The sequence below is a fragment of the Pelodiscus sinensis genome, chromosome 9 (genome assembly GCF_052426305.1).
Source record: "Pelodiscus sinensis isolate ZL-2025 chromosome 9, ASM5242630v1, whole genome shotgun sequence".
Classification (NCBI taxonomy): Eukaryota; Metazoa; Chordata; order Testudines; family Trionychidae; genus Pelodiscus; species Pelodiscus sinensis.
The window spans coordinates 36,776,900-36,803,216 of record NC_143060.1 but is presented as its reverse complement, the minus strand read 5'-3'; the positions used below and the strand labels follow the sequence as shown (position 1 = coordinate 36,803,216).

Genomic DNA, 26,317 nt, shown 5'->3' with positions numbered 1-26,317 from the left:
GCTGGACACATCCCTTGCCTGCTTGTCTGTGGGAGGGAGGTGGGGGTCCATGGGAAACATGGCCCCTGGGCACCTCTGGGCCTCTTGAGGAAGGGCCCACTGTCCAGGCCACACATGGCCTGGCTCGCAGGACAGCAATGTCCTCTTGCCCGAGGACTGTAGCCCACAGCTCACAGAGGAGGGCAAGGGCTCAGGGACAGTGTCTCCATGGATGACTGACCACCTCTCCCTCTTTATTCTCCACAGCTGGACCAGCTGTCGTTGATGGGCAATCACCAGCAGACGAGCCAGCCACCCGATCCTGGGGGAGCCACTCATGCTGGAGGGTCCAGGAGGACCTCATGAAGGAACACATGGCCATCCTCCAGGACATGCAGCAAACCCTGGCCCAGACGTTCAGTGATGACACACAATGGCAGACACAAATATGGACCGAGCTGGTGCAGCAGGGCCACAATGTGTGCCACCATACGGGAGAGGATGGCCTACCTGGCTCCTGTCCCTGCTCCCCCCCCCCCCCACCATGACTATGCTAGCTCCTCCTCTAGACCCGCCCTCCCCCTGCCTATCCCCGTTGTCCCTGTCCCCACCACTCCCGAGGTCACCAAGGTTCCAGGACCCAAAGCAGAACTTCCAGCTGCACCACGCAGTACTCCCAGCCCCAGTTCTGAGCCCCCCCTTCTTCCTCTCCCTCCCCAGTTTTTTTCTTTTTTTAAAAATAACAAGACACCACACACACCCCACAAAGATTTCAGCTGAACTGTTGTATTTATTGACTGTACAGGGAAGGGAGTTGTTGTGGGAAAGGCAAAGGGGGGCAAGGCACAGGCCCCTAGTGGGGAGGCCCTGGGGAGAGTTACTTGGGTCCTTGAGAGAAACTCTCTCTCAGGGCCTCCCTGATAAGCACCCCCACTTGATGGGCCTGGTGGATTCCTGCTGTGAGAGACTGCTCAAAGGCCCTTCCCTCCCGTCCGGGCTCTGCCCCCCATCCCAGAAGGAAGGTCTCCCCTTTGCTCTCCACAATGTTGTGGAGAACACAACAGGCCAAGATCACCTCAGCAATGTTGTGCTCCCTGACATTTAGGCGGGTCAGGAGGCACCTAAACCTCGCCTTCAAACATCCAAAGGCAGATTCCTCCTGGATGCAGGTGCTACCCAATCAGGCATTGAAATGGTCCCTGATCAGGTCCAGGTGGCCAGTGTAGGGCTTCATGAGCCAGAGGCATCTCAATGTCCTTGACCATGTTTTGCTGGGGGAAGAATGTGCCAGACTCCAGCTTGTGGTAGAGGCTGCAATTTCTGAAAATGCAGAGCCACCCAACAAAAATGTCCATAAACTGTTTGCAGTGGTCGACCAGGTCCTGAAGCACCAACAAAAATAGCCCTTGAGGTTAATGTATGGGGTGGCTCGATGTTCTGGTGCTCAGATGGGGATGTGGGTTCCATCTATGGCTCCCCCGCAGTTAGGGAAGCCCAGGGCAACATATCCGGCCATGATAGGGTCCAGGTCTCCCAGGCGGATGACCCTGCACAGCAGGTTGAGTTGATGGCCCTCACCATCTGCACAAGGAGACAAAGAAACACACAAAACAGAGAATCAGAGGGGGTGCCTGAGCCCTTGGGAGGACCCCTCCTCCTCCAAACACTCTAGGAGCCACCCCCTATGAGGCTACCCTCCCTGCAGGTCTGTGAGGGTGGAGACTGCAGATCCCCCTGGGAATAGGGCTTCTCCCCCTTCTCCTAGAGTCCCCCTTTCCAGTACCCCCCCACCAAGGGATTGCAGAACCCCCTGGGAATAGGGTCCCCCCCCCCTTCCCCTAGGATCCCCCTTCCAGTACTCTCCCTCCCTCCCCCCAAGGGACTGCAACCAGAGAATGCCTTACCTCCATGAGGAGGGCCCCAATGGTGGACTTCCCCACATTGAACTGGTTGCCCACACACTGGTAGCTGACTGGGGTGACGAGCTTCCAGATGGCAATGTCAACCCGCTTCTCCAGGGGGATGGCAGGTCACATCTGGGTGTTATGTTGACGGAGAGCAGGAGTGAGCCAGGCACACACCTCCATGAAAGTAGCCTTCCTCATTCTGAAGTTGTGGAGCCACTGCTGGTCATCCCACCGCTCCATCACCAGCCAGTCCCACCAGTTAGAACTGGTGTCCAGCCTCCAGAACGGTCTCTCCACAGTGGGGTGCAGTTGCAAGGGCCTTGCTCCCACAGCCAGGAAGAGAGTCCCACTGATGTCAATCTCCTGCAACACCACAAAGGCGGCCTGCACAAAGTGCTGCAGAAACTGCATCATGGAAGTACAGGGTCATCGTGTGCCCAGAGGCAGCTCCAGCTCCATGTCAAGGAGTGTGCTGTGGTGTCCAAAAGCTGGGCAACCAGAGCGCACACTGCAAATGCTTTGCTGTCCCTCAGAGATATAGGCAAGCAAGTAGCAGAAGCGGAGAAACATCTCAGCTAGCCTTAGGCAACAGCACCTGGAAGAAATTGCTGACCTAATGCCCTGCCTGAACTGGTTCTGGGTGGCTTTAAATGCAAGATAGCATCCAATGAGTGTGGACGCTCTCTTTCAAAAAAAGTTTTTCCAGAAGATCTCTTCTGGAAAAGCTTATTCCAAAAGAAGCCTGCAGTCTAGACGTAGCCGTTTTTCTTGGGCACAACTTCCCCTACTAACAATTTGAACACTTAGTACTATTACATGGATTGAAAAAAAAAAAAGGCAGGGGACAGAAGGAGCAAGTATTAAGTGAATGCATACAACAAGCAAAAAACTTAGTGACGTTATAACAAGAATTAAGGAAAAGGAATTATCAGGGGAAACTATTTAGCCACACCCTAAAATTTGCTTACTCCTTTTTAACGTCAATGATTAACATTTCGGAAAAACTAAGTCCACGAGATATAGTACCACCTAGCCTTTCTAAGGCCTGATCTATAAACCATTTAATTATTTTGGTGAGGTGTGATTTTATACTTAAGTGGTGTATCAGAACCAGCAGCATGGAGTGGGGAGGCAGGCAGGAGTCCATCCGAAGCCAGCTTTTAATCTGTCTCTCTGTGTGCACAGGCTCCTGCAGACCTGCCTTCCCTCCCCTCCCCATGTAAACATGTACCCATTGAAAAATTCAGCGGGTACACATTTACCAAATTAAACAAATTTTAACTAGGGATGTTAAGTAACCGTAAATTAGCTAATTGAGTAGTCAATGCAATTTCCTCCAAGCTCTTACTACAAGTGCAGAGCTGCAGCAGGGTTAGCTCCTGGGGGTGGCTTGTGCTGGCTCCGAACAGTCCTGGCTCCGAGACTGTTGTGGCTCTGCCTTTCCCCTGCACCCTAAGAGACAGTGCTGAAGGAAACCGGCTTTTAAACCAGCTCCCCCCAGCACCATCTCCTGCTTCCCTCATTTGCTGCCTCTGATATAGATGCAGTGGGGGAAGAGGGTTGGGGGGGAGGGAGAAGCAAGTAGATGATTACTCAGCTAGCCACTTACATCCCTAATTTTAACATCCCTAGTTTGGCTGTGCCAGGACAATGGGATGTGCCTGGAATGCAATTGTTTTTCGTAACACGGGAAGAGGGGAGGCTGCTAGCAAAAACAGCTGTATTGTGTAATGACTGCAGGGGGCCAGAAGAGAGTAGCCGGGGGCCAAATATGGGGATGGGAACAACTATAACCCCATTGGGGCAGAAGGGTTGTATATAAGCTTTCCACCCGCCAACTAGCCAGGGCAGCCAGCCCTGGGGAGCTGTCACCCACCCAGCATGGCCCCCCTGCTGCAACCAGCCCAGGGAGCTGCCACCCCTTCAGTACAACTCCTACCTGCCCCCCCCCCAGCATCTGCAACCCAGACAAACTCTGAGCCCCAAGCCCCTCCGAGCCCCCTCATCCCTGACTGCAACATCCACAAACGCTAGGGACACATCTGGTTCAAAAAGTTAACCAGTTAAACATAACATTTAACTGGGATCCTGGGTGATGCTTATGTTGTAACTGTTGGGCCCAGCCAGGCTGGAGCAGCCCAGTCAGGGCATCAGTTTCCAGTAAGCATCACCTGGTAAGGGTGATGCTTACCAGGTAACTGGTTAACCCTTTACATTCCTACCACAGATAACAACCCCCTGCCCTGAGTCCAGTCTCTCTACACATATACTCAGCCCTCTGCCCTGAAGGACCTGAGCAATGCCAGGTAAATCTTCTCATCATAAAAAACAAAATGGTATAAACTCTCTCCTCCCCATCCTTTCTTTGTCTAAGGCAGTTTTAAAACAAAGCTTAAATTCACTTTTTATTATTACTTTGTAAGAAAAGCAGATGTGACCTATAATCTAAATCGACAACTTCATAAATGCAGAACTTTACCATTGTTGAATAATATTAATGTATTATAGTAAATTGAGAGTTTCCATCACAATCAATTTCTCATTAGCTGTAACACAGATTACTGTACAGACTTGTATATATTTGAGTATTTTCTACTTTAATGGAACACTTTAAAGCTTAAATAATATTTAAAATATGTTTTGATTTCCAAACTTCCTGTCCTAGCCCACGCACACAATAGATTACTTTTACAGATTTTTATATTTCAGTACAGTACCACTTGGAGCTGAACTTGCACCAGACTGTACAAACACTTAAGATAGTGGTCACCAACAGGTCGATCGCGATCGACTAGTCGATCGCAAGGCCTTGACCAGTTGATCGCGAGATGTCCGGGCCCTCCGCCTCCCCCTCCCTCATTTTCCACCTACACCTGAGAAGCCCCAGTACTTATCTCCAGCAAAAATGGAGATAGTGCCGGCTTCCCGTGGGTGGACAGAACTCCCTCAGCTTAGCGTCACTTCTGGGAATTCTGGAAGTGCACTGGCTGCTTTGCCAGGCGCGCTGTGGGAGGGGGCCCTGGCTCCGGAAGAGGAGCATGGTGACTTCCCTGCTCTGGCGCAGGAGGCATGAGCTGTCCCCGGGAAAGGCGCATGTGGCGTTTCCCTGTGCCGCATTGGGGGAGGGGAGGGTGTCCAGGGCAGGCGCATGGGGGAGGGGTGTTTCAGCCCCAAGGCAGGCACACGTGGGGTTTCCCTGTGCCGAGGGGGAGGTTTGGCCCCAGGGCAGGCACGCACAGGGTTTTCCTGTGCAGCACGGTGGGGTTGGGGGGGGGGGGGTATTTCGGACCTGGGGCAGGCACGCACAGGGGTTTTCCTGCACCATGGGGGGGGGGGCTGGCCCCAGGACAGGGACGCGCGGGGGTTTTGGCCCCAGGGCAGGCGCGCATGGGAGGAGGGTCACCCCTGAGGTGTCACCTGAGTGGGCTTCCCTGCTCGCTGGGGGTCAGGCCCGACAGAGACACGCAACGGAGCTTCCCTCCTTCACGGGGGGGGAAGGGAGGGAGAGGGAGAGTCAGCCACGGAGGGAGCACGGGACGGAGGCTTCCCTCTGTGGCTGGTGTAGGGGACTCCCTGCCCCCGAACCTGTCCCCCACTCTCCTGCTCCCGTTCCCTCTCCCCTGCTCCCTCCCCCCCGCTGCGGAAACCTGCCCTCCTTCTGCAGAAACCAGTTCCCTCTGGCACCCTGTCCACTACTGCAGAAACCTGTCCCGTCCCTGCCCCCTCTCCCCCACCCTCCCCGGGCACCCTGTCCCCAGCTGCAGAAACCTGTCCTTCTGGCACCCTGGCCCCTCCCTTCTGCCCCTACTGGCACCCTGTTCCCTGCCCCAGAACCCACTAGCACCCCTCCCCAGTACTGTGTCCCCTGCTCCCGACTGACTTTTCTATGAGTCAGTGACCCCTCACTCAAGGCAGGTTCCCTGTCATTCTCAAATAAAGAATGCAGAAACTTTTTGTGTTTGGTATAGTATTTTATTTAAAAATGAAGCCTGGCCAACAAACCCCCAACTGGGGCCAAGCCCCCATCTGGCCACAACCACTTCTGCATTCCCCCTTCCCCAGACCCTAGATCTGAGCCTATCATACACCGGAATCCCCTGCCCTGAGCCCCTCACATACCCCAACCCAAATTCCTGCACCCTCACATCCACAAGCCTGTAGCCTGCTTAGTACCCCAACACTGCCCGGCATGGAGCCCCCTCCCCGAGCCAGTGTACCCTTCTCCACCTCTTCGTGCATCCAGATTTCCTCTCAGAGCCTGCAACTCTCACCCCTTCCCACACCCAAATCCCTCATTCCCACCCCAGAGACTACACATCCTGTCTCAACCCAGTGAGGGTCCGGCTAGACTGCAGGAGTTTTTCAGGATTCCGGAGATATCCCAGAAAAACTCTTCTGCATCCAGGGTTTGTTCATCCGCTTCTTTTAGTGGAAGAGCAAACATGCCCTTTCAGTCATCCCTATATTCCAAAAGAACATTTTTTCTGACATTTGGTCAAGTCTAGACAAGCCAAATGTTGGAAAAACCTCTTCCTACAGAAGAATTTTTTTTTAAAGCAGCAGAATAAGGAATTGGGGATAGCAAGTGATGGAGAAGAGGAGAATAGAGAGGGCGGGGCTTCAAGGAAGGGGCGGGGCGGTAGATCTTGGCTTGGTCTGTCATTTAAAAAGTGATCTTGGGTGTAAAAAGGTTGGAGACCACTGACTTAAGATATAGACCATACCCCAAGGAATAAATGTATTTTGTTCTGGAACAACATAAAGGATAGACAAAGAAACACACTTATACAATTTTAAGTGTTTAATAGGCCAAATCCATCTGCCAGTCAAGCCATTGTTAATTGACAATTTTTTTCAATAGGCATCAGCAGAAATGGGTCTTGATTGCATCTTGTGAAAGAGAATGTATGTTCCTTTATGATTGATTTCAGAGAGGTTTTCCCACATGTTGGGTGTTACTTGATAGCAAGTGAGACTGAGTATATAAACGTTTCAGACAACAGAAATCAACTTTTATTTAATCAACCCCCTTAAGCTCTCCCTAACTCATGAGCTAGAGTTCCTTAAGGCAGCTTGTGCTAAGACCGGGCAGTAAAGGAAAGTAAAATACCATACATGATCAACACATACGCTGACCATACGTCCCAGTTTTTCCGGGACAGTCCTGAATTTAAATGCTTTGTCCCAGTGCCCCATCAAGTAGGGGAATATCCCAGAAAGTCCACCCTGATCGGTCTAAAAATGTTACTGCCATTTCTCTCCCTCTCTGGGACAGCCTCGCAGGCAGTAGTGCGGCGCAGCAGCAATGCCCGCCCCCTCCCAACACGTCAGCAGCTCCCTGCGGGGTTTGCCAGTGGGCAGCAAGGGCCACTTCCAATGGCGCGCAGTTTCCAGGTTGGGTCGGAAGTGGAGGCACCAGGAAGATGCAGGGGTAAGGGAAGGTGCAAGTGCCAGGGATACTGTGGGGGTGAAGCAGAAGGCAGACACGTGGAAGGCACCAGAGGAGAGAGGCAGGGCAGGTAGGTAAAGGAAGATGTTAGGAGAGGGGATGGGGAGGGTAGCTACAGATGATCAGGAGGGGGGCTAGAAGAGGAGTGGGCAAAGGGATGGTGCAGGGATCAAAGAGAATGGGGAAGGGGACAGGTCCTCAAAGGGCTGAGGAGAGTGAGGGGCGGGGGCAGCAGGCACCAGGGGAGCGGAGGGCGAGGGGAGGAGACATGGGAACAGAGGGGAAAAGAGATAGATTTATAAGGTATTTATTAACTTGGGTGCCATAGTAGCACACATCCAAACAAGCGCACATGAACTCAGTACTGGTACACGAGACAAAACTCACTCCGCTCATGGGTGGAAAAATCTTTGAGGGAACACTGCCCAGGCCTCTCCTCAAGAGTTAATGCAATGTCAGTTGGTTTCATGCAATTGCAAGCTAGTTGTATGGGGAGATTCTGTGGGGGACAAACCCATCCGTATTGGTAGAGGATGGTGGGAGTGCTTAGAGGAGTCACATGACACCCTTTACTTCCAGTCATGTGTCCATCTTGACCTCTGGAGTACTACCCTTGAGTGGGGCTGAAGCACTAGAAGAGTGAGGAATCTCAGTTGGGGGTCACATCAGTGAGGGTTGGGGATTTTTACTTCTCACTTGTGTGGTCCCCAACTGATTTTTCTGTGGGACAGTGGCCCCTGATACAAAAATGGTTCCACACACCTGCCATAAATAAAGAAAACATTGAAACCTTTTGTGTTGGACATAAATTAATATTTTATTTAAAATGAAGTTTGATAAACTAACATGAGAAAGTTAAAGCGCTTAATCTGTTTAATAATTTAAATTAAACCACTCTCCCAAGCTGCATCACTAGCAAAATGGCTCAGGTGTAATTATGTAATTAATGGTGAGTTTCCACTAGCAACTGGTAGTCTCTGTGGAAAGATTTACATTGAACCAGGTGGTCCATGGGTTAAAAAGTTTGAGAACCACTGGACTACACTGAAATACAGGTTGGACCTCACTGGGACCTGACGAGTCCAGATGAGGGATTTTGTCAGACCAGGGAAGGTCATTTCAGACCCCTCTGCTACTGCACCCCTCCACAGCCCACCAGCCTCACTGGCTCCTTCCCTTACCCCGCACCCAAACCCGCTGAATTGCCAGTCTCCTCTCCCCTCTTCCTTGTTAAGCCAGGCAGCTTACAGTACCCACCATGCAGCCCTGCTGACGCAACACAGGCTATGGCCCTGCATGAAAGCCCGGCTGGCTGGCAATTGGCAGCCCAGCTGTGGAGACCTCGGCCACCAGCCTTCCACAGGGACTCTCCGTGGTCCTTCCAGACGACAGATATTGCTAGACCAGAGAGTCCCAGTTTACAGAGGTTCAACCTGTAGTACACTTGCACTGCTGTAACTTTAAGTGTAGTCATAAATGTGTCAACTTTAAGTTATTAAGCCTAGACATTTATGACATGCTCACAGATGTATCAGCCAGCTTTTCTGGTTTATTTTTATCTATGTTGGTATAGTTAACCCCAGTTTTCTGACACTATCAATATAGAGCTGTCAAGGATGCTTTGAGTGGAGGCCCTGAAAATGGGGACATATTATAGAATCAATGTTTAAGTATAGCATGTTTAGCTTGATAATCTACTTGTGTCCGATCTTAAGGTATAAAATCTATCACTCCAAATAAACAGTATACCACTAGTAAAGTGTAAATGAAATAGAAATTAAGAAAAATATTAAATATATTGGTAGTGCTAAAGGAATAAGCCTATAAATATTGTTATTGGCACTGAATACTGAAAAAAGGAACTTCAATTCATATTCATTAAAAGGGTCCAAAAGGGCACTAATGCTAGAGTTAATGCATAATATTCCCAGTAAAGCCTTCCACAAGACTCTATGGTCCTATTTTTAAGCTTCCTAGTTTAAAACTGTTTAATTATGAACCTTTTAATTTCTGACAGTCTTTCTGCCAAAGAACTAGAAGAAGCCAGATTCTTCTATTTCTTATGCCAGGTTGTGAAAGGTAAAAGCATATTTTAAGCATAGGAAAGACAAAAATGGGACAAATCAGTTTCATATCATTTGGCTCTTTTTACAACATGAAAGTAATTAAGGTGGACTTACATGTATATGGTTTACAACTGCTTTTGCAGTGTAATGCTAATTGTGCTAGTTTTGGAGACAACCCCTCTCACTGTTGTTGTATTACTGTTACAATAATAAGAATAGTAGAAGTACACTGATAATGCATAATTGCTGTCATTTCTGTTTTTTGAGATTTTTTTAAAAAGTATTGGATAGTTTAAGAGACTTCTGTAAGCCAATGGACTGAATATATATCTTCTCAAAAATCTGTTCTTTAAGTATTCACACACTCATTTCAATAGCGATATTCATTGTACTGTTAAAGTTTACTTTAGCCCCAACTGTGATTACAAGTGAATATCATCAGTATGCTATTCCACAAAAGGATTATTAAAAATGTCTGAAGTAAAGAAATGGGAAAACTGGGTAAGCCACTAGACTTCCTTATCTTATAATCACATTCTCTGAAAATCATCAAAACTCTAAAAATAACTTATTTGAATTATGGAAAGGCAGTGTAATTAATTATGAAATCTACATAAAGACTAAAAAAAATCTCTAAAGGGTTATCCAAGAATGGTGGACTCCTCTCTAAACCTGTTACCACAACATTAATGTGATTGTGTGTGTGTGTGCATATACATATGCACGCGCGCACACACACCCACACACACACCCCATAATATATGTGCGTGTCATACACACACAGCTTTATAAAGAACAATTAATCTTTCCTAGATTTCTTTTTATGACCACGTCTACACTAAACAGAAAATCACCCCTGCCACAATGGATCTTCGAGAGTTCGATTAGCAAATCTAGTTAAGACTCACTAAATCAAACTCAGATAGCATGCCCATACTCCTGCTTGCAAGAGGAGTATTTGCTCCCATCAGCCTCCCAACGTGGGGATGGCGGGGCAATGCAAAACAAGATACACAGACTCCGGCTACATAATTAACATAGCTGGAGTTGCGTATCTTGCTTTCATGTTCCCCATGAATGTAGACCTCGCCTACACCATAATCCAGTGGCTCCCAACCTGTGGTCTGCAAACTCCTAGTGGTCCACAATGGTACTGTAGGGAGTCCACAGAAAGTTTAAAATAGAAATTAAAATAAATGTCCAGAGCTGCTGGCAGCCAGTAAGTCCCCCAGCCCGAGCTGCTTCCTGAGCCATGGGAAGCAACGTGGCCTGAGGGCTGTGTTGGCTGCTGGCACAGAGCCTCTCAGATCCCAGCCACGGGAGCTGAGAGGCTCTGTGCCAGCAGCCATCACATCCTTCAGCCCACCCTGCTTACCAAGCTGTCTGAGGGACATGGCTCAGGAAGCAGGACATGCTGAGGGACAGGCACAACTATATTGTTTGGGGGGGAGGTCTGTATATGTTAATAGATTGAAAAGAGATCCGTATGCTCAAAAGGTTGGGAGACACTGGCATAATCTATAGCTGAGCAGAAGAAAGTGATTTTTGAAGTCATTTAACACCAGAAATGTGTCAGAACTGAGGAAGAATGCATCAATTTTCTTCCCTTAAATTCAACCTCCATGACAAATACAACCTGTATTTTTTATAAGATGATCTGTTTCTGAAGTGATGCTGTCAATAGGGATGTTAGCTTTGGGTAATTCAATAGCTAAGTAACCACATGAATTATCATCGGTTACTCGACTACTCTATAGTCCCTAGGGGCAGGGCTGGCAGCCAGTGCAATCCAGCTCCTCTCCCGGGGAGCCCCCTTGCCACCCTGCACTGCTGCTTCTCTATCAGAGGCAGCAGCGCAAGGTACCAGGTGGGAGCTGGTCCACAAGGGGAACCCGTTTAAAAAACAGCTCCCCGCACAGACTGGCTGCCTGATGCCCTGTGCTGCTACCTCTGAAACAGAGGCAGAAGTGCAGAGTGGCTGCAGCCCCTGTCTGTGGGGAGTCCGAGCTCCCTGCGGATAGAGGGTACCGAGGGGGAGGGAAGCAGGGGAAGGCTGCTGTGAAGCAGCCTCTGTCCACCACAGCCTGGGTCCGGCAACAGACCCCTATCTGCAGGGGATCCCAGCTCCCCGCTGACAGAACCTGGGCCCATCGCGGGCAAAGGTTGTTTTGTGTCAGCCTCCTCTGCACTGGCATCCTCCACGGTTGCCTCTCAGAGGCAGCAGCATGGGGCTGTGCAGGAGACAGGCAACACCATGGCACCAGTGCTTTTAAGCCAGCTCCTCCCAGCACTGGCTCCTGCTCCCATCTTGCTGCCTCTGTATCAGAGGCAGTGGGGGTGGGGGAGAATGCAAGTAATTGATTAGATTAGCCAATAAGTCTAGGCTTATCAGTTAATTGTAGTCGACTACTCGTTTACACCCCTAGCTATCAACCTGAATATAGTTCTTTTCAAAACATCAGAAGTAGTTTCAGATATTACACTGCCCGATGGACCCTCTGACATTTTTTGTGGTTTTACAACCTTCCTCCTGGCTTTTTAAGAGACATTTCTTTCTCCTTTCCCTTGAAGACAGCCCCCACAAACAAGGTGAAACTGACTACCTAAGGAAATCAGTCACACCCGAAAAGCTAGGTGTGCAAATACAAAGTTTAATCTAAACTGTGTTACATAATGTAAAGTAATACTTTTAATTCTACAAAAAAGCCACCAAACCTAGCATAATTAATAGACTCCTTAAAGCCAGTCTCAGAAGCACTCAAAAAAATAACCCCTCCATTCAAGTGTCTCAAGAATATGGATATCCACACTTTAATAGCCAAATGCTATTTACTTTTCTTCTCTAACACACAGGGCCCTCTCACCACCCCCCACTCCTAGCGTTTTCTCCAGAGTAAACTGAAAAAAAAACCTTAGTATGTCTAGACTAACTTTTGGAATTTGAAGTGGTACAGTATACAGCATACTTCACCTTGTCACATTTATGTTTGCAAAAATATTCCACCTATTTTACTGGACATCAGCCAGATTAAACAAACCTTACAGAAGCAGAGTGAATATCATGTATGAGAAAGCACCTACCATCACAAAGGAAGAAACACTCTAGAGGAGAAGCACATAGCCCTGTTCTCCCAAACCTGTAGGGCCACACAAAACATAACTACACCATTAAAGCTCCTTCAGGAACAGTCTTAATAAAGGTCCACATCTCAGGAGCATGCAGCTCCTTACAGATATCCCCTCCCCCCTTTCACTGCCTCCTTCTGCTCATTTCCCTTTCTTTCGCTCTCAATCTCTTTGTTTCCCCTTATTCTCTCTCTCCAGTTCTCTTTTCATACAAATTGAAATGGTGTCAGTTTATCAGTCTATATTCCCCTATTGCACTACTTAGGGTTTTTTAACCTTTCATCTTCAACTAATGCTTTGAAATGAATTATAATCTTTAATCTGTTTTAAAGGGATAGACATCTTAAGTAATCGCTGTTAACATTCTCGCTTAGTCTACTTACAAATAAATATTAACAAATTATTTTTTTTCTATTGATTACTTCAGTGCTTTTGACATTAGTTTATGTATAGTTACCATCACAATTTCCCCTGCATAGTCAGCCAGTCTACCTTGCTTATGGGGGATGATAGATCATATTATAATTGCATTGCTAACATGCTTTGACATTTTTTAAATTATAACCAAGGCCAAACTATTAGAAATTCATAGGATACATATTAACCTAGAGAAATAATAATGCTGATTGTAATTTTATATAGCTTCTTTCATTCAAATTGTATCCTAAGCACTCCAAATGGTTAAGTGCTGCCAAAAAGACACTGGCCTTAGGGTTCATCTATCTCCTGTTTAAAAAAAAAAAAATCAACCAACATCAACCCATTTTCTTTTGTGGTTCAAGTGCTAAAAGAGCAAGTGCTGAGACTACTTTCTAGTTACGCTAACCTTCAAGCTCCACCGTTTTGGAGAAGAAACATCTACAAGTTCCTCGGCAATATATTAAATTTGTTATAATTTGTCCATCTTTGAGATGAAAGGTGCTACAGTAAAAGAGAACATTACCTGCATAAAAACTTAATAGACCTTCAAATAAGACTTTCCCCTCCCTTTGTGTTGCTTTTATAGAATCACTTTGTCAACAGCCAGCCCAATTGTTTGAAGGCCATCGTCTGAACACTCAACGACACCCCAAACCACCCAGATTCCCCCTAGTAACGCCAAGATGGGGACGTGACATTACTGGTGGTCTCCCCTTTGTCTGGTCTTCACAGAGCACTTGCAAATTCCCTTATCTGTCGGTGAAGAGTCAACCTCGGAGACGGCCCTTCTTTTTTAAGTCCTCCGGACCCAATATGCCCCACAAAACCAGAGGTGCCCATAACGAATACAGCCCTGGGGGAAGGGAGAAGAACGGCTGAGGGCTGAGCTCTCCCCCGCTCGGGACCCAACTCTTCCTCCCCCTTTGGGGGGGCGCTCTGTGGGGGACGGCGGGTGAGGATCCCTAGCTGCCCCCCCACACACGCAAGTCCCGGAGCGGGCGCCCCTCCCCGCCGCCGTGAGCCCGGCCTCCCTCACCTCATTCGGTCTCTCCAGTGGTGCCAACCGCCTCATGCAGGGAAATCAGCGGGCTCAGCACCCTCCCCCCGGAGCCTCTCTGCGCCGGGCCCTCGGTGCACAGCGCCCCACACAGCCCGCGCTGGGCGGAGAGCGGGGGAGGGTCAGAGCCGCTTCACACACAGCCCGGCGCCGCCGCAGCCGTTCGCCATTTTTGTTTCCCGCGGAGGAGAAGCTGGTGCATTGTGGGAAAAAACAAAGCGCCTCACCCCCACCCCAAGCGCCGCGCTGCCGCTCTCCGGCAGGGGGCGGGGAGAGGAGGATCGACTACCGCGGAAGGACACGGGTCACAGACTGACTTTGCCGCTGTTGAACAAAGAGGAACTACTTTAGATATGATTGGATGTGAATCCTCCTCCGCCCTCGGAACTAGTTCCAGCAGAGCCAAGAGAGCATCCTCGTACTCCAGACTTACCTATTGTTCCCCCTCTTCAGTCACACCTCTGGGGGGAGGGGCCGCAGGCCTTGCCCGCCTCCTTCCTCCCCCCCCCCCCCCCAACCCCTTGCGCCGTCTCCTAAGGCTTCCCCACGTAGCCAGCTCTCTAGCTGTGCCAGCTCCACGGGACCACAGCACCGTGCAAAGAAATGTAGGAAGGATGCCCCGTGCATCTAGTCCCTTCCCCTGCTTAGGCAGGTCCACGCATACCCCTCACTCCTGCTTGCTGGTAGGGCGGCCAGATGGCTTCAACAAACATACTGGACACACTTGACATTACATCACAATCTACATGAAATCTTATTTAGAAAATACCGGACGTGTATATTTTCTCAGTTATGTTTTCTCAATTTGTTTTCTGAGAAAACCAGACACCTGGCAACCCTACTTGGCGGCGGGTGCCTGGCGATTCTGTTCTTTCAAAACCTCCTGGCATGACTGGGATTCCTTGGGACAGGGCCTTCCTGTGGGCATGGCACCCACATGGATCCCCAATCCTCTGCACCTCCATCCTAGGCCCCTTTGGCCACTAGCCCCTGAATTGCCCTCCCCCCCTTGCCACAACTTATGCACAGTGCCCCCTTCCTCCCTACTCCTGCACTTTCCCGCACCTGTTCCTGAAACCTCACCCCAGTGCTTCCAGCAACACCCATACCCACTGGCCCCTCACCCTTTGGCTACAGTGCTCTGGGCTTGGGCCCAGTTTGCGTGAGGCTGTCTAAGGCTGTCTCTGCCTTGGTGATCAGTTCCAGTGCTTAGCTAGGCAGGGTCTCAGTTCTGCCTCTTTCTCCCTTCTCCCTCCAAATGGCCTGGCCTGAGGTTTCAGACGTGAATCCGGAAGGGGTCGCAACAGATGAAGGAACAAGAACAAACGTCCTAACCACCATATAACCACCAATCCTGGAAGCTGCAAACAGAGACCAGCTACTTATGCTCCAGTGCTTCTTGGCTTGCTCCCTTAAAGTATAAGGCCTTCAGTGCTGAAAGAGAGAGACAACACTCATGGGACTGAAATGAATGACTGACGCAATCCACAATATTGTTCTGATCTCCCAGAAGATATGAAGCTTGCAAGGGAATATCGTGGGAGGTGCACAGATCACACAGAGCAATGGCTTCCTGATACTGGGGAGAGGCACAAGCACTACGCTGGCTGTTGTGTAATGCAAATATTTACCAAATCTACAAAATAACTGTTTACAGTATCCAAACAAGACTAAAGACAGTGCTGAAAGGCACGGAAAGCCAAGAAGCAGGAGGACTAGATAACTGCTGCCAGTCAGTTAAGCCATTTCCATCTTCCTCCTTTCACTGAAGTGCATGATGAGAGTCAATGAGGTTCCTTGCAGTAGAGACCATAACTATAACTTAGCTGGGTCTATGGAAGTGTGTTATAAAGGGCCTATTATATTTATTTTTCACTTTTTTTTGTACACTGAAATCTGTTTAATGATTTGTTCTAAAATTGAAATTATAGTTCGTACAAGAATTTTCCCCCATGTTTATTGTGGCTATTTAATATAACAGGTAGAAAAATAGTCTTAACAGTCCATAAAGGCCTCTAAGCATTTGTATAATGCAGATTTTACCAAATCTAATAACTGTTTACAGCAGTGGTCCCCAATCTTTTGGGGCTGCCGGACACCCGGGGCTGGCGCCGCGCATGCGCCGCGTGCCCGGGACGGGGGCCATGCATGCACTGGGTGCCCGGAGTCCGGGGGTCAAAGAATGGCTCAGGCCGGCCCTGGTCACTAGGCGGGTGCACATAAATGCCCCAGCGGGAGCCATGGTGCCCGCAGGCACCATGTTGGGGACCACGGGTTTACAGGATCCAAACAAGACTAAAGACTAAGCTGCTGACCATGAACAGTTAAGATTCAATAGTTATTAACAAGCACATGACTGAGAGCGAAGAAACTTTGTGCTTCAGTTTCCCAACTCTGATCTACTGTGTTCTTATGGTAGAGTAATTTAGTACAGTACTTTGAATAGTGCTCTCCAATTCCAGGATAAACAGTTCAGAACAAATACCACAAAATCTTCCAGCCATGTGGGCTCAAATAGTCCTTAAACAGCTCTTCCCTGCCCATTTATCCGTTCATGCAAACTGTGTAGTTGGCAGGAGCACAGGAGTTGGCTCTGGGGGCCAGGGCTTTAGGTGGACCGTTAATATTTTAATGAATATGCAAATTAAATGTTACCGGTCTGCCAAAAATTTGTTAATGGGTTTGCCAGTCCGCAATACAAAAAAGGTTGGGAACCACTGGTGACTACTAGAGTAGTCGCTTACATCCCTGTGCGATACTAAAACTAGCAGCATGGCTCTGGCCCAGGAGCAGCTGCACCACAGCCCTGACTCCAATCTCAGGACATGGGGCAGCTGCCTGCCATGTGGCTCCACCCCATGCACTGAGACTGGAGCCAGGGCCTGAGTGCTATTTTTGGTACTGAAGCCCCAGCAACCATCATGTAGCCCTAGCCCCAAGTGCTCCCGGGGCAGGATCACGTTGCGGACAGCTTCCCCGTGTGCCACAGCAGAGAAAGTTCTCAGGGGACTGTCTGGTCACTGCCCAGACCCAGGGGACTGCAGATTGTCTCTAGGGGTGCAGTCTGGGCAGACAGGGAGAGATTTAACCAGGAACCTCTCTCTCCATCTCCATGGCCTATTTATTATAAGAGGTACACTAGTGTGCTGTGTTTTACACTCAGGGTATGTCTACACTATCCCGCTAGTTCGAACTAGCGGGATAATGTAGGCATACCGCACTTGCAAATGAAGCCCGGGATTTGAATTTCCCGGGCTTCATTTGCATAAGCGGGGCGCCGCCATTTTTAAAACCCCGCTCGTTCGAACCCCGTGCAGCGCGGCTACACGGGGTACGAACTAGGTAGTTCGAACTAGGCTTCCTAGTTCGAACTACCGTTACTCCTCGTGGAATGAGGAGTAACGGTAGTTCGAACTAGGAAGCCTAGTTCGAACTACCTAGTTCGTGCCCCGTGTAGCCGCGCTGCACGGGGTTCGAACGAGCGGGGTTTTAAAAATGGCGGCGCCCCGCTTATGCAAATGAAGCCTGGGAAATTCAAATCCCGGGCTTCATTTGCAAGTGCGGTATGCCTACATTACCATCCTAGTTCGAACTAGGAGGGTAGTGTAGACATACCCTCAGTCTTTAGGAGCAGTATCAGACAGTCCCTCCCCATGGGCTGTGCAGCACTTAGACAGTGGGATCCTGAGGATACTCTGACCCACAGGAGAAATGAGGTGGCCTCATGTCCCCGAAGACCATTCCATGGCATAATGGAGCATGTGTTGGGGGAATCACTGAGAGAAAGGCCCCCCCCTGGGCTCCATGGCTTTGGGATCAGAGGGCTGGAGGCAGGAGCCTTTGGCAGGAGAAAGGGGGCAGTGCGTGTGAGACACTGTGCATCCAAGAAGAAACTAAAGCAGGATTGTTCAAAATGGGAATCATGACACTTCACTATGAGCTGGTGCCGGATTTGAGGCGGAGGTAATGAACGAACGTGTAACATGCTGCTACATTTCCTTTTCTCTACCACTCTATATTTAGTGCTTCTGCTATTTTTATTTTGTTTAATTTGTTTATTCAACCTCACACTTGTTTTGTTTTATTGAAGGTTTATTTTGGATTATTTTCTTGGTTCAGGAAGAAAAAGCCATCACCTCCTGCATACTGAATTACCCACCTGAACTTGTAATGGTCACTCTACGTTTGTGACCCATAACCATTTAATTCCTGGAAAACTCAAACAAATGCTCCCCTGAATGCATAAGGGATTTTGGGACTGTCACCCAAGTACTCACTGGTAACACAAGACAACCTCCTCACCCCAGAAGCAGTGAGGAAAATAAAGGCGGCAAGGATGCAGATCTGTATAAAAATTCTGGGTATTTATCTGCCTAGGATTTCTCTTCAGTGGCTCAGAGTCTCACCTGCCCCATTTTTAGGATTCAGTGACATCCAACTCAGTTTCCTACTGTGGTATCCTTATGCTGGCCTTAAGGCTGGGCAAACTGGGCCCATGCCCAGGGAGCCATAGCCAGAGGGTGAAGAGCAACTGGGCATGGGCGTTGCTGGGCAAAGGGGGTGAAGGGTACTGGGTGGGAGGCAGCATGGCAGGACACGTTGAAGGCACGGGGTGTGGGTTGGGGACACATCTGGGAGGAAGTTGCAGGGGTTGGGGACACTGTGCAGAAGTTAGGGGCAAAGGGGGCACAGGATGGTAGTTTAGGGTTTTGGGAGCCCATAGATGCAGGGATGGTGGGAGTGAGACTTGGTGTCAACCTGGGTGGGTGGATGCAGGGTCATGCACTTGTTAATTATCCCTTGTTTTAATATTTTTTATTCCATAACCATTTAAAATTATATATTTTGTTAGTAACTAGTGGGTGGCATGGTGGCACACATCCAAACAAGTACACATGATGTCAATGTTGGTGCACAAGACTAAACTCACTCCACTGACAGATGGAAAGTGTTAGAGGGAACACTGGTAGGGAGGATAAAGCAGCCGCTGAACTTAAGGTGGTGGGGTGGGTCCTCCATTGGCCTCATGGATAAGACATCAACCTTGAGACCCTGGCGCTGTGGGCTCAAGCCCTCCACCCAGCCAAGGAGCAGCCAGGCAGCCACCACCAGTCTCCCCCAGGTCCAAAGCCATCACCAGCTGAAGGTAAGGAGGATAGGGCACCTGCTGAAGGCAGGGAGGTATGGGGTAGCTCTGCCAATGGATGATGGTGAAATACTGCAGATACAGATTCTCTAATGTTTCAAAGGCTGCCCTTTTTTAGTCTGTTAAGCACATAATCACGATGTCTCCTGAGCCTTCTCCAAACAAACCCACTTACACTTACACTTTGTCCCAGACTGCACCAGGGCTAAGCTATGCCGATAGCCTCCTTTAAAGAGTCAGTGTATACCCTATTATGGGATGGTAAAAATAACTCACCTCTCTACTGGGATTGCTGTGCTTCTTCCACAGCTTGAGCCATTCATAAGTTTTTTTAAAAGTTCCTCATCTCTTCTTCATAGATCTATTTCTAAACAGAGTATTGCCCATATATTAGTACAGTGGTTCTCAACCACCAGGCCACAGACCCCTGCCTGCCAGGCCACACCCCCAGCTGGGCTCCACTGGGGAGCACAGCAGTGTTCCCTCTAAGGTGCGTGCTCAAGAATTTGAGGCCCACCTGGGTGCTCAGCTGCTCTGGGATGACACCACATGGCCGGCAGCTGCCCACCCCAGGAGCAGCAGGGCAGCCACTACGCAGCTCTGGCCCTAGCTTTGGCCCTTCCCCCAAGCTGGAGCTGCAGGCCACATGGCCAGAGCGGGAGCTGCAGGGAAGAGAGGTGAGGGGGTTGTGGGTGGGCGGGGCAGAGTGTGATACACAGGCAGCCCAAGGTCCACGTGAATGGAGAGCTGCCACAGGATGAACCTCCAGCACTGAGGAGGAGGCTGGAGCCACATTGTCCCATATGGCCCCAGTGCAGATTCTGATCCCCCAGGCCAGTCCGTGAAGGGTGAGTGCAGCTCCCGCCAGCGCTCTGCCCTGGCCATCAGGAAGCCCTGAGAGCTGCTGGGTCTGACCCGGGCATTGGAGTCTGGTGGTACGATTCTCCTGTGCAGAGCCACTTCCAGGGGCCGCAGCTGGGCAAATGCTGAGCTGTTAATCCCTGTGCAACTGCCCTCACATGCTGGGACTTGCCATTTCCTGCCCAACTCCCTGCGTTGGTCTCTCCAAGCAGTCTCCTTCCCCTCTGCCAGCTCTCACTGCCTGGCCCTCAGGCTGCTGAATTGTGGGTTGTCTTAAGAGGTGGAGGATTCTAAGGGGGCTGCTGGTATGGAAGGGATATTGGGAGGTTGGGTGCAGTAGGGTTCTGGAAATAGGAGGCTGGCACTGGAGGGAGGAGGGGCTCTAAGCCTTAAGGGACAGGTGAAGGAGCTGAAGCCAGGAATTTGTGGTGGCTCTGGGGGCCGGGGCTTTTGACGGACTGGTAACATTTTATTTGCATATTCATTTGCATAAAAAGGGCTCTAGAGGCGATCTTGGCAATTACAGACCGGTAAGTCTAACTTCAGTACTGGGCAAATTAGTCGAAACAATAGTAAAGAATAAAATTGTGAGGCATGTAGAAGAACATAATTTGTTGGACAAAAGTCAACATGGTTTCTGTAAAGGGAAACCATGTCTTAGTAATCTATTAGAGTTCTTTGAAGGGGTTAACAAACATGCAAACAAGGGGAATCCAGTAGATATAGTATACTTAGATTTTCAGAAAGCCTTTGACAAGGTCCCTCACCAAAGGCTCTTGTGTAAATTACATTGCCATGGGATAAGAGGGAAGGTCCTTTCTTGGATTGAGAACTGTTTAAAAGACAGGAAACAAAGGGTAGGAATAAATGGTAAATATTCAGAATGGAGAGGGGTAACTGGTGGTGTCCCCCAAGGGTCAGTCCTGGGACCAATCCTTTTCAACTTATTCATAAATCATCTGGAGAAAGGGGTAAGCAGTGAGGTGGTAAAGTTTGCGGATGATACCAAACTGTTTAGGATAGTCAAGACAGAAGCAGACTGTGAGGGACTCCACAAAGATCTCACCAAACTGAGTGATTGGGCAACAAAATGGCAAATTAAATTTAATGTGGATAAGTGTAAAGTAATGCACATCGGGAAAAATAACCCCAACTATATGTACAGTATGATGGAGGCTAATTTGGCTATGACAAATCAGGAAAGAGATCTTGGAGTCATTGTGGATAGTTATCTGAAAACTTCCACACAGTGTGCTGCGGCAGTCAAAAAGGCAAATAGGATGCTAGGAATTATTAAGAAAGGGGTAGAAAATAAGACCCAGAATATCTTACTGCCCCTGTATAAAGCTATGGTATGCCCACATCCTGAATACTGTGTACAGATGTGGTCTCCTCACCTCAAAAAAGATATTTTGGCCTTGGAGAGGGTTCAGAAAAGGGCAACTAAAATGATTAGGGGTTTGGAACGGGTCCCATATGAAGAGAGGTTAAAGCGACTGGGACTTTTCAGTTTAGGAAAGAGGAGACTGAGGGGGGATATGATAGAGGTATATAAAATCATGAGTGGTGTGGAGAGGACAGATAAAGAAAAGTTATTTATTAGTGCCCATAATAGAAGAACTAGAGGACACCAAATGAAATTAATGGGTACCAGGTTTAGAACTAATAAAAGAAAGTTCTTCTTCACACAGCGTGTAGTCAACCTGTGGAACTCCTTGCCAGAGGAGGCTGAGAAGGCTAGGACTATAACAGAGTTTAAAGAGAAGCTAGATAATTTCATGGAGGTTAGGTCCATAAAAGGCTATTAGCCAGGGGACAGAAATGGTGTCCCTGGCCTCTGTTTGTCAGAGGCTGGAGAAGGATGGCAGGAGACAAATCGCTGACCTGGTGGTGGCCACTGTTGGCAGACAGGCTACTGTGCTAGATGGACCTTTGGTCTGACCCAGTATGGCCGTTCTTATGTTCTTATGTTATGCCAGTTCTCCAAGAATTTATGAATGGGTTTGCTGGTCCGCAGTATAAAAAAAGTTGGGAACCACTATATTAGTATATCCTTTAGCATAATAAATATATAAAAGAATGCTCTAGTTCTATTCCCCCCCCCCCCCCCCCCCCGAAGGTTATCTTTAAAGGAGGAAAAAGTCTGCTGCTATTCCTCCTTCTATGGGCTTACCAGTCCCTCATCCTGAACATGTCATTCCTCCTTGGAGGGAATTTATCTATTTTCCTGCAACTCATTAGATGTGGCTTCAACCCGATCTTTCCCTCTGACTGACAAGGAGAGCTTCTTCTCCAGTTCTCTTTGACCCTGGTTCCTCAAAAAACTCTCACCTCATATCCCTGCTAAGCCAAATCAAGACCATATCTAATCTCACCTGACTGCTGAAGCAGATTGGCTGTTATAGAAAGCCCTAGTCCCTAACTATAATTATTTAATGCCTGGTCACCTGATCCAACCACCAGCCTAAAACCATCATGTGGGAAGCAAATAACTAGGCACAAGGGAGGCTAAGTCCAATTGCTCCTGAAAGACTAATTCATGCTACGCCAGGCCCTCTTCCCCTTTAAAGTATAAAGGTCCTGGTATGAGTCAGGATCTCACTACTAATGTGTAGACAATCCATCTACAGCTTATACTCTCAGATCTGAGTGTACAAACAACTGAAATAAATCTCATAAGTTTGTATTTGGCTATGAATGAAAAAAGGCTTCCTAACAATATTGGTACATGCAGTGCAGAGATATCAACAATAGAACTGAAATTCAATCTATTTCAGACACTTTTTACACAGTTGTGACTACTGTAATGTGAGACGTGTATAACTAACATGGTTTTGAGGGAACAAAAGCTTTTATGTGCTTTCTGACCAGCTACGGTAATCAATAGAGGCACACCTTGGATATACTCAAACCTCAGGGATGATTAGACCTTATAGTAACATATGTCAGGTCAATATGCTAGTTATGACTTGTGATTCAAACTTTCTGCCTCATTTCCTATTGTGTCACTTTCCGCCTCACTTTTCATAGTGTCCAAAAAGTATTTGAATATACTTACAGTGTTGTGTTTTCACTTGACACATTATGTACAGCAATATCTTGATAGAGACTATTATCAGCTGAAATGTCTCTTTCTGAAATCTAAGTCACATCTATCCCTGTGAAAAGACTTAGGGAAAAAGAACATATAGATAATCTGTCATATCAAAATCCATGTTCTGCTTAGTCTAATATCTACAACTTTATTTTGTCTATAGAAGCAACAAGGGGGTGGGGGAGCAGGAGCTGGTGACCAGGACGAGCTGGCTTTAACCAGCTCATGAGCACCAGATCTGCCTCCCGCATCCCCCTGCACTGCTACCTCTGATACAGAGGCAGCAGCATGGAGGGTGAGGGGGCAGGCTGGAGCCAATATGCATAGGAAGCCGGCTTTGAAGCAGGCTTCCCACACATGCTGGCTCCATGGACCTGCCTACACCCCCCCCCTTCTGCCTTAAAAGCCAGTTCCCACCAGCACTATTTTCATGGTGCCACCTCCCCACCCCTCGCCACACTGCTGCCTCTACAGGAGCACAGGAGGTGGTGGGGGAGGCTGCCGCAAAGCAGCCCCTGTCCGCTGGGGGTCCAAGCTCCCCACTGACAGAGGCTGCTGCAATATACCAGCCTCTGTCCATGGGGAGCTTGGACACCCCCCAACACACAGAGTGGCGGCAGGTAGCTGGTCTGCACAGGGAACTGGTTTTTAAACTAACAGCAGCATGGGGGGGGGGAGGGTGTAGTAGGCTACCCGGAAATGGGGCTGGGAGCAAACTGGCTGCTGGCCCTGGGGACTACCAAATAGTCATGTAACAGCTAAGATTTCATTCAGTTACACAACCATTCAGATATATGATATCTAACATCCCTACTTTACAGTACACAGGGTATGCTGAATTAGCACAGGTGATTGGCTCCTAGGTCTGAGCACCCAGGTTAGCCACATCTGAATGCAAACCCTACATGCATTACTGTGTCTCTTTTTCTTTCTCACCTTTTTATGTCTGAGAGCATATCCTGGTTTTCTTTGTGTTGAGATGCTTTAGGATTCTTTTCCAGTCAATTTGGGAATAACTTGTCTGTCTTTTAAGGGGAACTGTGGGGAGGCATTGGAGGAGTGTCAACATTCAAGTGATTTAGCTTGAACCCATACTGCACTGTGTGCAGTTTCAAGTCCAAATTAAATTGGAGCCAGCCCTCTATTCCTCTCCTTCAGCCTGACAAACTACCTCATCAGTGAGGGTATGTCTACACTACCACTCTAGTTCGAACTAGGGTGGTAATGTAGGCAACCGGAGTTGCAAATGAAGCCCGGGATTTGAATTTCCCGGGCTTCATTTGCATCTTGCCGGGTGCCGCCATTTTTAAATGTCCGCTAGTGCGGACTCCGTGCCGCGCGGCTACACGCGGCACGGACTAGGTAGTTCGGACTAGTCTTCCTATTTTGAACTACCGTTACTCCTCATTTCACGTTTCACAAGCTACCTAGTCCGAACTACCTAGTCCGTGCCGCGTGTAGCCGCACGGCACGGAGTCCGCACTAGCGGACATTTAAAAATGGCGGTGCCCGGCAAGATGCAAATGCAGCCCAGGAAATTCAAATCCCGGGCTTCATTTGCAACTCCGGTTGCCTACATTACCACCCTAGTTCGAACTAGGGTGGTAGTGTAGACATACCCTTAGAGATTTTGTATATGAACAGTTAGTAGGGTTTGGACCACTGTGCCCTCTAATCTTTTCCAACCATGTGCAGATCAAATGTTGTTATGTGCAATGAAGCATGCGTGAATATGCACCACCAGTAGAAACAAAGCCTAACTGTGGGCACTCTGCTAAGCAGCTGGGCAGCATGGGAATCTCTCCTGAGTGGCTGCCCAAGCGCTCAGCTTACAGGGAACACTGGTTTGAACTGAAAACCAACTAAAAGGCTGGGTTAACTCTATGAAACTCTAATTTGCAAATATAACAGCATACCATTCTATGTGGAGGCATAGCCTGAAGAGTAGGTGAAGTGGTGACTCTACATGTATCTAACTGTATCAAGGAAAAATGAGATTTCATATTCAAAATATAATTCTATATTGTACACAATAAAATCTTAAAATCACCATGTAACTTGTTGCAAGCATTTAGTATAGTGTGAAGTTGTCTGGAGCTGATGATCTAGCATAGAATGGCTTTTTAAAATATTTTAACAATCCTGTGCCCCATCTACACTACCAGAACAACCACATAAACAGAAACAATTTTAAAAAAACATTTAACACAATAGAACATATATATGCAAGTTCAGGTACCAACTGTTGTAGAGTATTCATTTCTGTTACCTTATTGTATTATCACACATGGTGTCAGAATGATATGCTTAAACCAGATCCTTATACAGATGGTCAATATAACCACAATTCAGTGAGGAGGAATAATTAGATCTCAGGCTACTTTCCCTGTATTGTTTAAGCATGAGAACAGTCTGGGAATACACCTGGGATATTCCAGTAGAGTGACAAATTACACGTGGTGCTTCTTTTTATTCCTAATCATAAGCATCAGTGAGACAGTGTACCTGTGATGCATATACTATAGAAGAGTCATAATATTATCCTCAATTTTAAAATATAAGAAAGCAGGTGAAGGAGTCATGTGAGAGAAGGAATGTAGACCCAGCTACCAGTCTTGATCCTAAAATTACAATAACAAACCTCTCTGGTAAATTTAAATCAAACACCAGAAATGACCACTAATCGATGGATAGCAACTTAAAATCTTAACTGTAATTTTAAAATATTTTCTAGATAGATGCTTTTTTTCAGTTTCAAGCAAAATAAAAATGAGTTGACAATAACTTTGGGTCCCAGCAGCACTACAGAAGAACTGTGTTAGGTGTAAACAGTCTCTGATGTGCTGACATAATTGATGCTAGCCTTTCTAGTTCTCTCACACTAGAGAACCATGTTTGCACAATATCAGTGCACTATGGGAAAATCTGTTCCATATCAGATATCACCACAGCTTCTAGTAATCATGAATATTTTTATGGTGCAGTTTTCTAAACTATGAAGATAGAAATACTAATTAAATATTACATTTCAAAAACACTATATCAACAGGATTTAATATCTTTACGAACGTGTTGCTGTCACGGTCAATCTTAGGTTCCCTGCTAGGTTTGAAATTGGGGTGAGTCATATTGGTGCAAGTTTAACATTGGTGCAATGAAGCTATCCAGGGTAGCTGTATCTTTACCAAATTATAGGTATTTTGATCTCCTGG

General features: G+C 47.9%; 1 protein-coding gene across 3 annotated transcripts in view; it reads right to left on the bottom strand.

The window, feature by feature from the left end:
- MTF2 (metal response element binding transcription factor 2) overlaps nt 1-14,274 on the bottom strand; it is a 61,577-nt gene extending 47,303 nt beyond the window's left edge. The window contains exon 1 of one of the 3 annotated variants that reach the window (XM_075936549.2): nt 13,984-14,274. Coding sequence is in view for 1 of the 3 variants with exons in the window: in XM_075936551.2 (XP_075792666.1) it covers nt 13,984-13,988 (5 nt within the window). In the remaining 2 variants the exon portion in view is untranslated. The remainder of the gene's footprint in view (nt 1-13,983) is intronic. The other 2 variants (XM_075936551.2, XM_075936550.2) reach the window with 2 other exon arrangements.
- Between the last annotated feature and the right edge of the window lie 12,043 nt (nt 14,275-26,317).